The sequence below is a fragment of the Heloderma suspectum genome, chromosome 4, assembly GCF_057233095.1.
Source record: "Heloderma suspectum isolate Gila_16-S chromosome 4, 16-S_ref, whole genome shotgun sequence".
Lineage (NCBI taxonomy): Eukaryota > Metazoa > Chordata > Lepidosauria > Squamata > Helodermatidae > Heloderma > Heloderma suspectum.
Window position 1 is genome coordinate 26,615,591 of NC_139461.1, and position 12,657 is coordinate 26,628,247.

Here is a 12,657-nt window from a genome sequence, read left to right on the forward strand (position 1 = left end):
CGACTACCCCTCCTCCCTCAACTGTCACCACCAGCAGCCATTCCAGCAAACCGTATGGAGGGAGCTGACAGGGAATGCAGGGCTATCCTACCATTCCTGCTAGCTAGCTAGCTAGCTAAATAAATAAATAAATAAATTCCTTTTCCCTCCCCATTCCTTTGTCCTTGTGTGCTGCGTCTTTTTAGATTGGAGGCCTGCAGGCATGGACTGTCTTGTTTAAATGATCATATGTAAGCCGCTCTGGGACCCTTTTTGGCTAAGGAGTGGCATAAAAATACTTCAGATAAATAAAATGAATAAATAAAATGGGTGTGGGAAGGGGGGGAATGGACAAAGAACAGGCAAAGTAGATTCTGATGGAGAAGTTCCTTCCAGAGCATCTGTATGATGCTGCCTCCCTTACTTCCTCAGCTTCATTCAGATAACTGTTTGAAAGCAGTCTTCTGTAGAATGTGTTATAGCAGGTGTGAAGAACTCCATTTTATTTCTGTGCTGTGTGTGTCTAATTCTGTTTAAAGTTTCAGGCCTAGGGCTTGAAATATGGGGTGCCAGTTTGGACTTCCATTTCTAAGCCCTAGGGGTGTCCTGTAAGGTTCGAGAGTACCCTGGCTCAGGCTGAGATGGACATAACGGGTGGTGGCAGCCTACTTTGATAATTGTTTGTTCTTGCCTACACTGCTGGGAGCCAGGCAACCCCCTTCACAGCAGGGATGGGGAACGTCTGGCCTGCAGGCCTGAAAAAGCTGCCAAAGGTTACCCATCCAGCCCAGTAGCTTCTTCCCCTGGCCCCACCCCCCTCTATCAATGAGGGAAAAGCTCTCATATCTAATCAGTGGCTGATAACTGCTGCCTTTACATTAAAGTAAAAACGTGCAGTCTTCCCACTGTGGAGCCTTTCCACGTTTACAGCGGGCTCCTAGACAGCGATCACGTCATTGCTGACAGGGGAAGCTTTTAATTTTCAAGATTCCATAGAACTCAGTGAATCTCTCCAGATCTTTTTGAGATGGAATAACCAGGAAATACCTCTGGATGTGCCCTGGAGGTTGGCAACATCATGAAAAGGACCGTGAGTGAGTAATCTCAATAGAAGAATAAAAGTTCTGTGTGAAGAAGCCCAAAGTCTTCTCAACACTTAGCAGGGGAAAATACTTATCCCTGATCAGCTACTAATTGGAGACAAGGTCTGGGGGGGCAGAGTGGGGGGGGGCTGGGGAGGAACTTGCTGAGGGGGCCCCACAATGACTCTATGCCTGGATCTTTGCTGTGGGGCCCCTAGTCTCTGGGAGCCAGGCCAGGCCCCATCTATCTTGCCACCTTCCTTCCCGGCTGCAGGGAGTTCGTCCGAAGGCTAAGATCTGGCACTATGCATGCCTCCAACATGCCCACTGTAAGATGCGGAGTGAGGTCGGGGAAGGAACAGATGGCCTACAACCGCCAGGGAACCCAGAACAACCCCCCAAAATTGCAGTAAAATGACTCCTTGGAACTCTGCTTTTTCTGGGAGAAAACCACAGATGGCTGCAAAGTCGCAACTGCGTCATCTATCACGGGAGACCTCGACTCGCGCCTGCCCTGGAGTAAAAGCCCGGTGTAGATGGGGCCTCAGACACACTTCATACAGATTGCCAATGTAGGTACAGCTAGTGAAGTACTGGTGGCCTAACAAAAGCACCATAGATACCTGTCAGGCCTTCTTGACAGGGGCATGGGGGGGGAGCTCATTTTGGAGCCTAATATGGTCACATGACTGTATGCAACTTAAATTTACAGTGTAAGCATGTCTACTCAGAAGTAAGGCACATTGAATACAATCGGGCTTACTCCCAGGAGTGTGTGTGTGTGTGTGTGTTTCTTACTTGCTTTTATTCAGGGTTGGGGGTCTTGTTGTTTTATTGCTGTGTCAAAGATAATTTGAAGCCATTTCTGATGCTAGGGGTATAATTTTATTTTTTCCCAAGTGCTAGTTGGTGGCCTTTCCCCGACCCCCTCCCTCACAACCCTTTTCGTGCTGGTTGGTGGGAATTGTAGTACAGAACATGTGCCACCCCTCTCTTTAAACCTGCTTGGGTTGGCAGTGGTGGTATTTCTTTTCCTTTTTAAAAATCTGCGTGTGGTTGCTTGTGGGGTGGGTGGCTTTCTGATGCAGTCAGAACTCATGCCCATGTTTACCTCTGAGTAATCCAGTCCTTCTGGCTTCAGACCAGGCCTTTATAAGATGGATTTATATTTGTATATTGTGTGTACTGCTTCTTACTGTTGCTTCTTTGGAGGTTTGGAGGGGGTGATGCTCATGTAGAGAGATGTGTGTTTGGATGCTCAGAAACTGCTTGCCATGCTTACCAGCATTTTGGATGTTTTTATGAGTGGCTCTGGGGATATTATTATTATTAAGAATATAAGAGCCATGCTGAATCAGACCAAGGGTCCATCTCATCCAGCATTCTCTTCACACAGTGGCCAACCAGCTGTCAAACAGGAACCCACAAGCAGGGCATGAGCGCAACAGCACCCTCCCACCCATGTTCCCCAGCAACTGGTGTACATAGGCTCACTGCTTCTGGTACTGGAGGTAGCACATAGCCATGTAGTAGCTATGTGCTACCAAGACTAGTAGCCATTCATAGCCTTTTCCTCCAAGAATTTGTCCTCCTTTTAAAGCCATCCAAATCGGTGGGCATCACTACATCCTGTGGTAGCGAATTCCATAGTTTAACTAAGCGCTGTGTGGAGCAGGGCTTCCTTTTATCTGTCCTGAATCTCCCACCGATCAGCTTCATAGGATGACCCTGGGTTCTAGTATTTTGAGAGAGGGAGAAAAATGTCTCCCTATCCACGTTCTCCACACCATGCATAATTTTGTAGACCTCTATCATGTCTCCCCTTACCCTCCTTTTTTCCAAGCTAAACAATCCCCACTGTTGTAACCTTCTCTCATAGGGGAGATGCTCCATCCCCTTGATCATTTTAGTTGCCCTTTTCTGCACTTTTTCCAGCTCTACAATATCTTTTTTTAGGTGTGGTGACCAGAACTGTACACAGTATTCCAAGTGTGGCCACATCATAGATTTGTATAGGGAGCAGTATGATATTGGCAGTTTTATTCTCAATTCCTTTTCTAATTATGCCTAACATGGAGTTCGCCTTTTTTTACAGTGGCTGTACACTGGGTTGGCATCTTCATTGAGCTGTCCACCACAACCGCAAGATCTCTTTCCTGGTTGGTCACTGCTAGCTCAGATCCCATCAGGCTATAGTTGAAGTTGGGATTTTTTGCCCCAACATGCATCACTTTACACTTGCTTACTTTGAATCACATTTGCCATTTAGATGCCCATTCTCCCAGTTTGGAGAGATCCTTTTGGAGCTCTTCACAATCCCTTTTTGTTTTAACTACCCTAAATAATTTGGTGTCATCCGCAAACTTGGCCACTTCACTACTCACTCCTAATTCCAGATCATTTATGAACAAGTTGAAAAGCGTTGGTCCCAGTACAGATCCCTGTGAGACCCAACTATTTACATCCCTCTAGTGAGAGAATTAACCTTTCATGCCTATGCTGTGCTTGTATCTCTGTGTCACCTTTTGCAGTGGGTTACTCCTGGGTTCCGAAGACTACTTTTCTGTGTGGCTCTGAGAATATCACCACCACCACCACCATGATTTGGTATGACTGTGTGGATTCTCCCCCATTGTTTTGCATTCATGATCTTAAAATGGTGGGGATGCACATGTCAGGAGCTGGATTTTGGATACTGTGTAATGGCTTGTTGCTGGTGGAATAGGATAATGTGGAATGTTTTCTGGTGTAGTTCTAAAGGTTAGCCCTTTGCCTCTTGTAACCTGTTGATCCCACCTCTCATGATCCCTTGGTCCCATTACTATGACTAATTCTCTGCCACAGGCCTGTGCCCCAAATCTTTTACATACCTGGCACCGGCCGTGGTGGGGGGAGGTCTAAAGTGTTAAAGCAAATGCTTAATGAAAGAGGTTTTGCGGAAGGATTTGTTTACTGCAGAATAAGTGATTGTGCCATTTTGATTCCTCTGCCAAAGGATGGACAGCATGTTAATGGGCGGGTTTAATAACAAAATGAGGATATGTTTCAACTATGATTCACACTGGAAGATCAAATATGGAATCGTTCCATAACACGGCAAGGATACACATTGACTTTGTTAGTCATAGTCTTTTTCTATTCCATTATTTTAGACAGCCAGCTTGTTCTGTATTTTTTTTTAAGTCTGCTTTTCATTTTTTATATGAGATATTTGAGGGACAGAAGAAGAAATTTCCAACGTGTGTCCATTTTAAAAGCTTGTGCCTAAATGTTTGGGGGTGAAAGTGATAAGACACTGATGCTGTTCTTACATAAAGATTGCCCAGAGCAATCTACTGCAAGCACCATCTTGAGGGTTGCCTCTTCTTTCACTCTTCCAGGACTGTACAAACTACAATGACCATATTCTCAAATCTGTAGAAAGATTCCCAGTAAACAACTTGATTTTAAGTTTGATTATGCAATATCAAAGTACAAGATAGATACGTTGACCACTTAAATGTACCCTTTCTTATGCCTGCATATCTGCTGAAATCCTGTCTTCTACATAACTATCGAAGGCACAGGGGCCTTGTCTTCTTTTGCATCTGTTCACCCTGATATAAGTGGTGGAAGCTCAGTGCAGAAGGTTCCGGGTTTGGTCTGTGGCATCTCCAGGTAGGAGGAGATAGCAAAAACCAACCTGAGATCTGGGAGAGCCCCTGCCAGTCGGGAATAGTTGGCAAGATGGATGAATGTTCCAATTCGGTATAACCAAATTTCATGAAGTACTGACTGTTTTGGGGAAAAGCCATAGTTCAGTGGTAGAACCCATATTTGTGGGGCTGGCCCTCCCATGAGCACGAGTAGCAATGAATTGCACCGCTCCACCCATTGCTTACACCAGGAGGACCGGCCAGCACTACCTCCAGTGGGTGCTCCAGAGAGCTCTGCCAGATGTTCTCCTGCCATGGCATTTGCTGCAGCAAGAGAGTGGCCAGCAGGGCTCTCCAGAGCAGCCACCCTCTGGAGAGGATTGGCTGAGGAAGCAGCTGGTGCAGCTCTTCTGTACAGAAGATCTCCTAGGACACCCCTCTCACAATGCTTGGCTCTGAGGAAGGACCCCCTCAGAGCCAGGCATTTTGGCCTGGCTGGCTCTCTGAAGAGCTGTGCTGGCTGCTTCCTCTGGCGGTGTAGCTCATGGCAGTGAAAATAAGGGGGAGTGGGGGGGCGTGATGCAATGGGGGAAGTGGAAGAGGGATGCAACCCAACAAGGGGAAGGGGGTGCCATGCAGTGGTGGGAAGGGGTTGAGGGAGCACGATGTGGTGGCAAGAAGGGGAAAGTGGGTGTGACATGGTAAAGAGAAGTGGTGGGGGCATGATGTGGTGAAGGGAAGGGGTGTGATGCAGGAAGCGGGTAGGGCGCAATGTGGCAGCAGTAAGGGAAGGAGGGTGGGCAATGCCGAAAGGGGATGAGGTGACGCAGCAGCACCTGTGCTCTCTTGACTCAGGTGGTGGGACAGCTTGCACTGGGGCTGTATATTAGCATGTGGAATGTCCCAGGTTTCATTCAGGCTCAGCCCAAGACATTTTGCTTCCTGAGGCAAAAGACAAGATGTAGGGTGGTCAGGTGTCCAACAATTGTCTACTTGAAAAGCTGTCAGAGGACAGTCATATATTTGAAGGTGTCCTCTATTTCAAGGGTGGGCTGAAGGTAGCTCTCCAGAAGTTTTGGATTTCAACTCCCAGAAGCCTCTGCCAGCGTGGCCAATGTCCAAGAATGCTGGAAGTTGAAGTCCAACAAAACAGGAGATCAACTTTCTCCCCACCACTGCTCTATCTGACGGACTGTCCCGTTGCAATGTATCCTCGCCACCTAACAAGAGTGCTCCTGTTCAGAGTTCCAGCCAGCCATGCCCTCCTCCACTCCCCATCCCCCAGTTTCCTTTTCCAACTGACACTCAACATTCCATATCTACTGCACATGTGCAATTCTGGTTTTGGAGGAGTTTTGCCCCCTTAGCTCTTTTGGGGTTTTTAAAGATTTTTTTGTTCTTCTGCAAATGTCAGGCTTCCCCCGAGCATACTGATACCTCCCTCATGTTTCTCAGTGGCCCCATTTTGGCTACATTCCTGTCGGCACTCACCTCATTGTTAGAGGGAGTAATGTTTTAAAAGTATTTTCTATGTAGGAGAAGCATAACATGTGAGGCAGCCCTGAAAGCGTGCAGTCCAGCACACTTTCCTTACAGAGCTTCATGGAACACATGGGCCTGATGTATTTTTATCTCTGTCTTTTCAGCGTACTTGTCCGATTGTTGTTGTTCCTTTTTTTTTTTTTAATCAAAATAAACAAAACAGAAATTTAAAAATTGGTCTTGCTGTGCGCTATGCCATTAACTTTAAAATTATACACAGAAAACCCAACAATATTTTAGTTACTTAACATTCAAGGCAGGAGAAAGTGCAACAAAGGGGAGATAGGAAACTTTCTTATACTTAGAGGAAACTTTCTTATACTTAGAGGAAACTTTCTTATACTCAGTGAAAACATGTAAAGGCTTTTTTTTTTTTTAATGAGTGTTTGACTTCCAGTTGAGAAGTCAAGGTAAAAGTAACTTGTTTACTCCTCCTTATTATCTCTCCATTATGATACAAAACAGGAATTGGTTTATTCATTTGGACACCTAAAGGGTCAGTCTGGTGGCACAAAAGGTTCCTGAACCTTTCCTAGTAAGTGAAGTCACGGAGAACCTTGTGGGCTTCCTTCCTCTCGGCATATGTGTCTCCTCCATGTATTTTATTACTTCTTTTAAAACACACATTACCAACTTTTGGAGAGCTAGGAAAACTATACTTTCATTCCGCAGACCTCATTTTTTTCATCCATATTTCACTTCAAGCAAAATTCACTGTGAATTTACTGTTTTTGAGGTAAAATGTAAGAGGGGAGTCAACAGTGCTGTAGTAAGATTAGTGACAATTGTCAGGGCATGCGGAAGTTGCCCTCAGCCTTAAGTTGCCACTAAATTTTGCCTCCAATTCAAAGCAACTGACCTCAAGCACCTTGGCTGGAAAACAAATCCTCCAGGTCTAGATGCAGGCAGAGATGCACACAGTAATGTTCTGGTCCTGACACACCACATCTGAGGGGCAAAACAGACATGGTATAGGCTGTTGTCATATCAACATAGAGACCCAGTTTGCACCTAGCAATAACCCATAGGTGGTTAGGGTTATACAGGAGCAAGCCCACTGCATCTCGCCTGCTCACCACTTCTGCTTTGCATCTAGGTTTGAAAACAACCCAGGAACGCCCCATTGTTGGTCAGTGTGACATGTGAACCTGGAATTCTGGGTTGTTGAGGGGGAACAACCCAGATCTTGAACCCATGTTTGTTGTTGGGTTAATTAACAGGTTAGCACACTTAACTATGGTTAGTTATTATGTGTGAATTGTGTCATTATGTGCATCCTATCACATTTAGATGTACATACCATTTCAGCCTGTTAGCTTGTAGTGTTAGCATGCCAGTGACTGGCAGCATAGGTGAGCACACCTAAGCTACCGATAACTAATGCTACAAATAAACAGGCCAGTGCACATGGGAAGTGCAACACATAGAACATTTACATGGGTAAGCATGCACTTCTGGCTATATGGGTAATAAGCATGTACCTGTGGCTGCATATGTCTGTTTCAGCCTTCACCAAATTTGCCTCACGTGATTGTGGAGGGGCCAAATGAGGTAAGAATGATAAGGCATTCTGTAACTTGTCCATGCTCTAGAAAGTGGATGTGATGTGTGTGCATGCTGCTGACCGATCTGAAGAAAGTAGTGTGGGATAACCACACTTCCCCTGTGCTCTGATGCTTCCAAAAACAAAGGAATGCAAAACCTCATGATATTCTTATCACAGAGGATCGCGCTCCAAAGTGTGCAGAAAGTGTTGCCTCAAATGAACTGAGCAAGTTTCACTTTGTGACTGCTTTTTTTTTTAACCTGTTACATTATTGCTCCATCAGCTACATCTTTATCAGAAAGTGACAAATTCGTTTGCGTTCAAAATGCATGGAAATTGTCCACCATTTATTTCCCACATTGTTTACCAGGAAATAGACCTGGAACAGGAAGAACAGGCCAAAGGGCAGTATTAGGACTAGCTGGAAAACTTCATACATCAACAAACATTTTCCGCTATAAAAAGATGTCAGAGTCTTTGGAAAAAGGGAGGTGCCATTCCCGCCCCCCTGAAAAAACCCTCTGCCTAGGGCTTTTTTTGCCAAATGTTTGCTGCTGCATATTGATTATGCTTCATCAGAGGCATTGGAGGGAGAAGGAAGAAATAGGCCTGGAATGCATTTTGCAGTTGTGGATACATAGCCTACACTTATACAAGTCACACATACTCTGTTCTGGCTCTTCCCTTGGGTGAATGGGGAGGAGGGGCAGATCCTGCACACATGATTCCACTGCTCCTTCCACATGTTCATTTTCACATGAAATTGTTGTAGGAATAGAACTATGACATCATAGCTATGATATCATAGAAAGAAACAAAAACACTTTCAACCTCCAAGTTGCAATTCAGGGCCCCAAGTGTAACCCACTAGGCCAGCAATAGGTGACTGACAGCCTGTGGACCAAATCAAATCCACGAAGCAATTGTATCTACCCCCCAGCAACACTCCCAGCCATTTTTAAAAAACAGGGGGAGAAAGTTGCCTACAGTTTCAAATGGCTGTAAAAACTGCTGTCAAAAGCTGAGTGCAAGAAAGAGACCCCCACATGTGAAGGTTATGCTTCTCTTTGGATTTTGTATACAGTGCCCTGGTTCCCTAAAAACATGCTCTCCATTATGAAGGTTTTACTGGGAGCCAGCACTAACTTCACTACATATCTTGAGCATCCTACCCTGAATGTCTCAGGCTGTGCATCAAAATTCTGACCCCACACAATCCACCTGACTGGTATGGTATGGAAGCAGCCATGAGGAACTAGCATGTAGCAGGCTGATTTTCCATCATGTTTACTTGGGAGTAAGTCCCACTGAACTCAATGGGTCTTAATCCTGATTAGATGTGCACAGAATTGCACTGTTAATCTCGGATCCCTCACCTACCCACCAATGGGAAGATGCCTTTTAAACCTTTGGATCTGCTTTTCAATAAAGCATCTTTGGCTGCCTTTACATTAAAATAAAAACCCGCAGTCCTCCCATTCTAGAGCCTTTCTGTGTTTACAGCAGGCTCCCAGAGGGCAAGCACTTGATTGCTGAGAGGGGAAGCTTTTAATTTGCAAGGTCCCATACAACTCAATGAAACAGCGCCATCTAGTGGCTGTTTTAATCATGTAACAATCCGACTTAAAATAAATAGTTCATTAATTCCAGATCTTTTTGAAATGGAATAACCAGGAAATACCTCTGGATGCACCCTGGAGGTTGACGACATCATGAAAAGGACCCGCAAACTTCTGTGAGTTAGCAATCTCAATAGCAGAATAAAAGCTCCATGTGAAGCAGCCCTTTGAGTTTTTTGGGAAGAAATTCTTATGGTTTTGTTTTAATCCAAATGTAAAAAAAATTTTTTCCTGATAGTTCAGGTTCAAAAATAGGTTTCCATATAACAGCACACTGAGTTTATACTTTTATCAAGCCTGCTTCATTCCCTTCCCTTTCTTGCGAGTTATATTTAATACTGCAACTCTTGAATAAAATGAGCTGCTGGAAGAATGATGCACCCACTCTGTAAAAGTGTTTTTTTCCTGTAGATATTCTACCGGTGTCCGCTATAATGCTGGCTCCCAGTAAGTGGCAAAGGAGTCAGTCATTTATTTATGGCAGTAGACATTTGGAATTTCCCTAATTCAAACAGTACCTCAAAACAGAGTTTTCTGGGGAATACAAAATGATGACCACTCTCATTCTCTTCCCATGAGGCCTCACCAAAGTCTTGCAAGACTTTGGCAAAGCTCTGGAGAAGTATCAGGCTTTTGCTACATCCCGGGAGACTTAGCAATGTCTCATGGGAATCTGGGGAGGCCCGTAGAAGGTCTCTTCCCACATGTTCCAACTTCAGTTTATGGGCAGCTGCTGCTCCATTTGCTGACCAGCCTAGCCAGATGCTGGTGGCCATGGAGTGCCTGGCTGTGGAACTGCTGTGGCTCACATTGCCCTCTGTTTGACGTGCATAGGCTTCTGAATTTCAATCAGGAGAGAAAGCTACGCCCCAGCAGCACTATGTAGCCAGGCTGGCAAGGGCCCAGCTTGGCTATGGATTACTGCCTGGCCGGGCAGCTTCCATCACTAGTGGATGTTCCAGTGGGCAATAGTGGTGCTTCTCATTCCACCACCCAGCCCAAACCATCGCCTGAGACCCCTGGTTCAATGTGGCTCTGAATGATAGGGCCAGCTCTGAATGATTTAGATTTCTTGCCACACCTTAGGTATCCCTGGTTGTCCAAATGGGCCTTACATAAGCTTCGGTCCTCCTGGGCATTGGAAGGAGGGTGTGTGCATCCCAAAATATGTGAGATCAACTTTTCTGTGTATATACATTCTAGCCCTGAAATCCCTCCTGGGGGGCTGCCAACTATCCCTGGCCACTCATCACTGTCAGCCTCCTGTGACTCAACTGATGGTTCCAACCCATCATTTGGCAATTGCTGCCTTAGATTAATGTGGCTTGAGCTGTACAGCAGTAGTATGGTGCCCGCTGAACCCAAAAGGTTCAATTAGCAGGAAAGTTTACTCTGAGCTGGTATTTGAGAGGGCCCATCTTGTGTCACATCCCACAATCAGAATGTATGCTTTTGGGCCACATCTATAATTTAGCTTTTTGGCATGGTGTTGTCAAGTTCACTTTTTGGGGAGGGGGGCAGGGAGGAGTTTTAGTTACTGCACTTTGATCATCAACTATGCAGTGTCCTGCTTTTTCCAAAGGATTTCTTGGTCATCTGCCAAAAAAAGTTAAGAGCCTGAAAAACAAGAAAACAAGGTTGCTAGCTAGCTCATAATCTTTAATGAAGGAGACTAACAGCCCACTCCTGTGCAGAATTAGGGTAATGTTGATTTCATCTCTGCATAGGATTGGGCTTTAAATCTCCCTGGAACTCTATACACACTTACTTGAGAGTAAGCCCCACTGAACTCAATGGAACTTACTACCAAATAAAATCTCACAGGACTGTGCTGCCAACTACAAAATAAAGAATTTCAGCCCACCCATTCCTGATTTGGGCTTGTAAATTCACATGGCAAGGTTTGTTTAATTCCAGTAAGGTCACATGCTCCTGTAAACACACTCTCCATGTCAGGGAGCAAAGAGAAGAGCTCATATTTTCCAGTAAAACCTCTAACAATCTTTTGTTACATGGCATTTTCATATCTGATCTAAGATCACAGGGCACTTTGGACAAAGGCAAATCAGCTTGATCTCCTTGTCACAATGCCAGCCAAAAACATTGGCTATTCCTGCACCACCAAAAACGAGGAAATGCATAATGAAAAGAGAGGATAAAAGGTTAAATTGCAACACCAATTTGCATAATATTTACATCTGCTAATTTATACGTGTATATGCAAATGTACAAATAATAACTGTAATTTAAATAGAAATACTTTAATTAATCAGAAGTGGGGAAGACTGACCAGATGACCCATGTGCCTGCTCAGTCTCCTGTCCAGATATTAACTGTTGATGGGCAGTTTCAATGCCTCTGCTCTCCTTTCTTAGGGTTCTTTATTTTTAAACTGGACTTGGACTGGACAGCCCTTCAAATAGAAGATTGTCCTCTCACAGCTCTTCAAATAGAGGACTATCCTCTGTAAAGTAGAACACCTGGCCAGCTAATCTGGGCAAGCTTTTGGGTCTGGCCCTGTCAGCATGCAGCCTCCACGAAGCCACACAGCACTGAATGCAGCCCTTGATCTAAAAAAGGTCTCCCACCCCGATATAGGACTTATAACTATGCACAAGTATTGGAAAGATTGGAGCCCATTCCTATATATGTGAGTAGCTTCCCCGTACACACGTGTGATCTTGTATTCATATATTCAACTGCACAGAGAAAAGTAAGTGTGAACATACGTGTGTGTGTGTGTGTGTGTGTGTGTGTATATATGTATTATATTTCTATACCGCCCAGTAGCCGAAGCTCTCTGGGAGGTTCACAACAATTAAAACCATTACATTTTAGATGATAATATACAATATAAAAGTTTAAAATGACAGTATAAAAACTAAAAATAACCAAATAGAAGCTAACAGTACGAATATTTAAAATACAATACCAGATTTAAATCAGAAACTGAAAAACTAAAATGCCTGGGAAAATGTAAAGGTCTTCACCTGGCACTGAAAAGAACACAATGCAGACACCAGGTGAGCTGCTCTGGAGAGCACTGTGCCACAGCAGAAAAGGCCCTCTTCTTAGTGGGCGCCCTCCTCACTTCTTTTGGTGGGGCTCTCAGAGAAGGACCGCTGAAACTGATCTTAGGGTTTGGGCAGGTATATATGTGTGTACGGACAGCCATAGGCACAGCAGGTATAGCTCTCAGGCAGCTGCCAGAAAGGGCCATAGCTCAGTGGTAGAGCACATGCATTGCGTGCAGA

General features: G+C 44.8%; 1 protein-coding gene across 3 annotated transcripts in view; it reads left to right on the forward strand.

Moving 5' to 3' along the window:
- Positions 1–12,657, forward strand: part of TAF2 (TATA-box binding protein associated factor 2) — a 96,761-nt gene that overhangs the window by 73,781 nt on the left and 10,323 nt on the right. Inside the window, exon 26 of one of the 3 annotated variants that reach the window (XM_084848895.1) lies at positions 11,779–11,949. The exons of the other annotated variants lie outside the window; for them this stretch is intronic. Coding sequence (XP_084705021.1) covers positions 11,779–11,873 — 95 coding nt within the window. The 3' untranslated portion in view covers positions 11,874–11,949. Of the gene's footprint in view, positions 1–11,778; positions 11,950–12,657 lie in introns of those variants that run through there. 3 annotated transcript variants of the gene reach the window in all.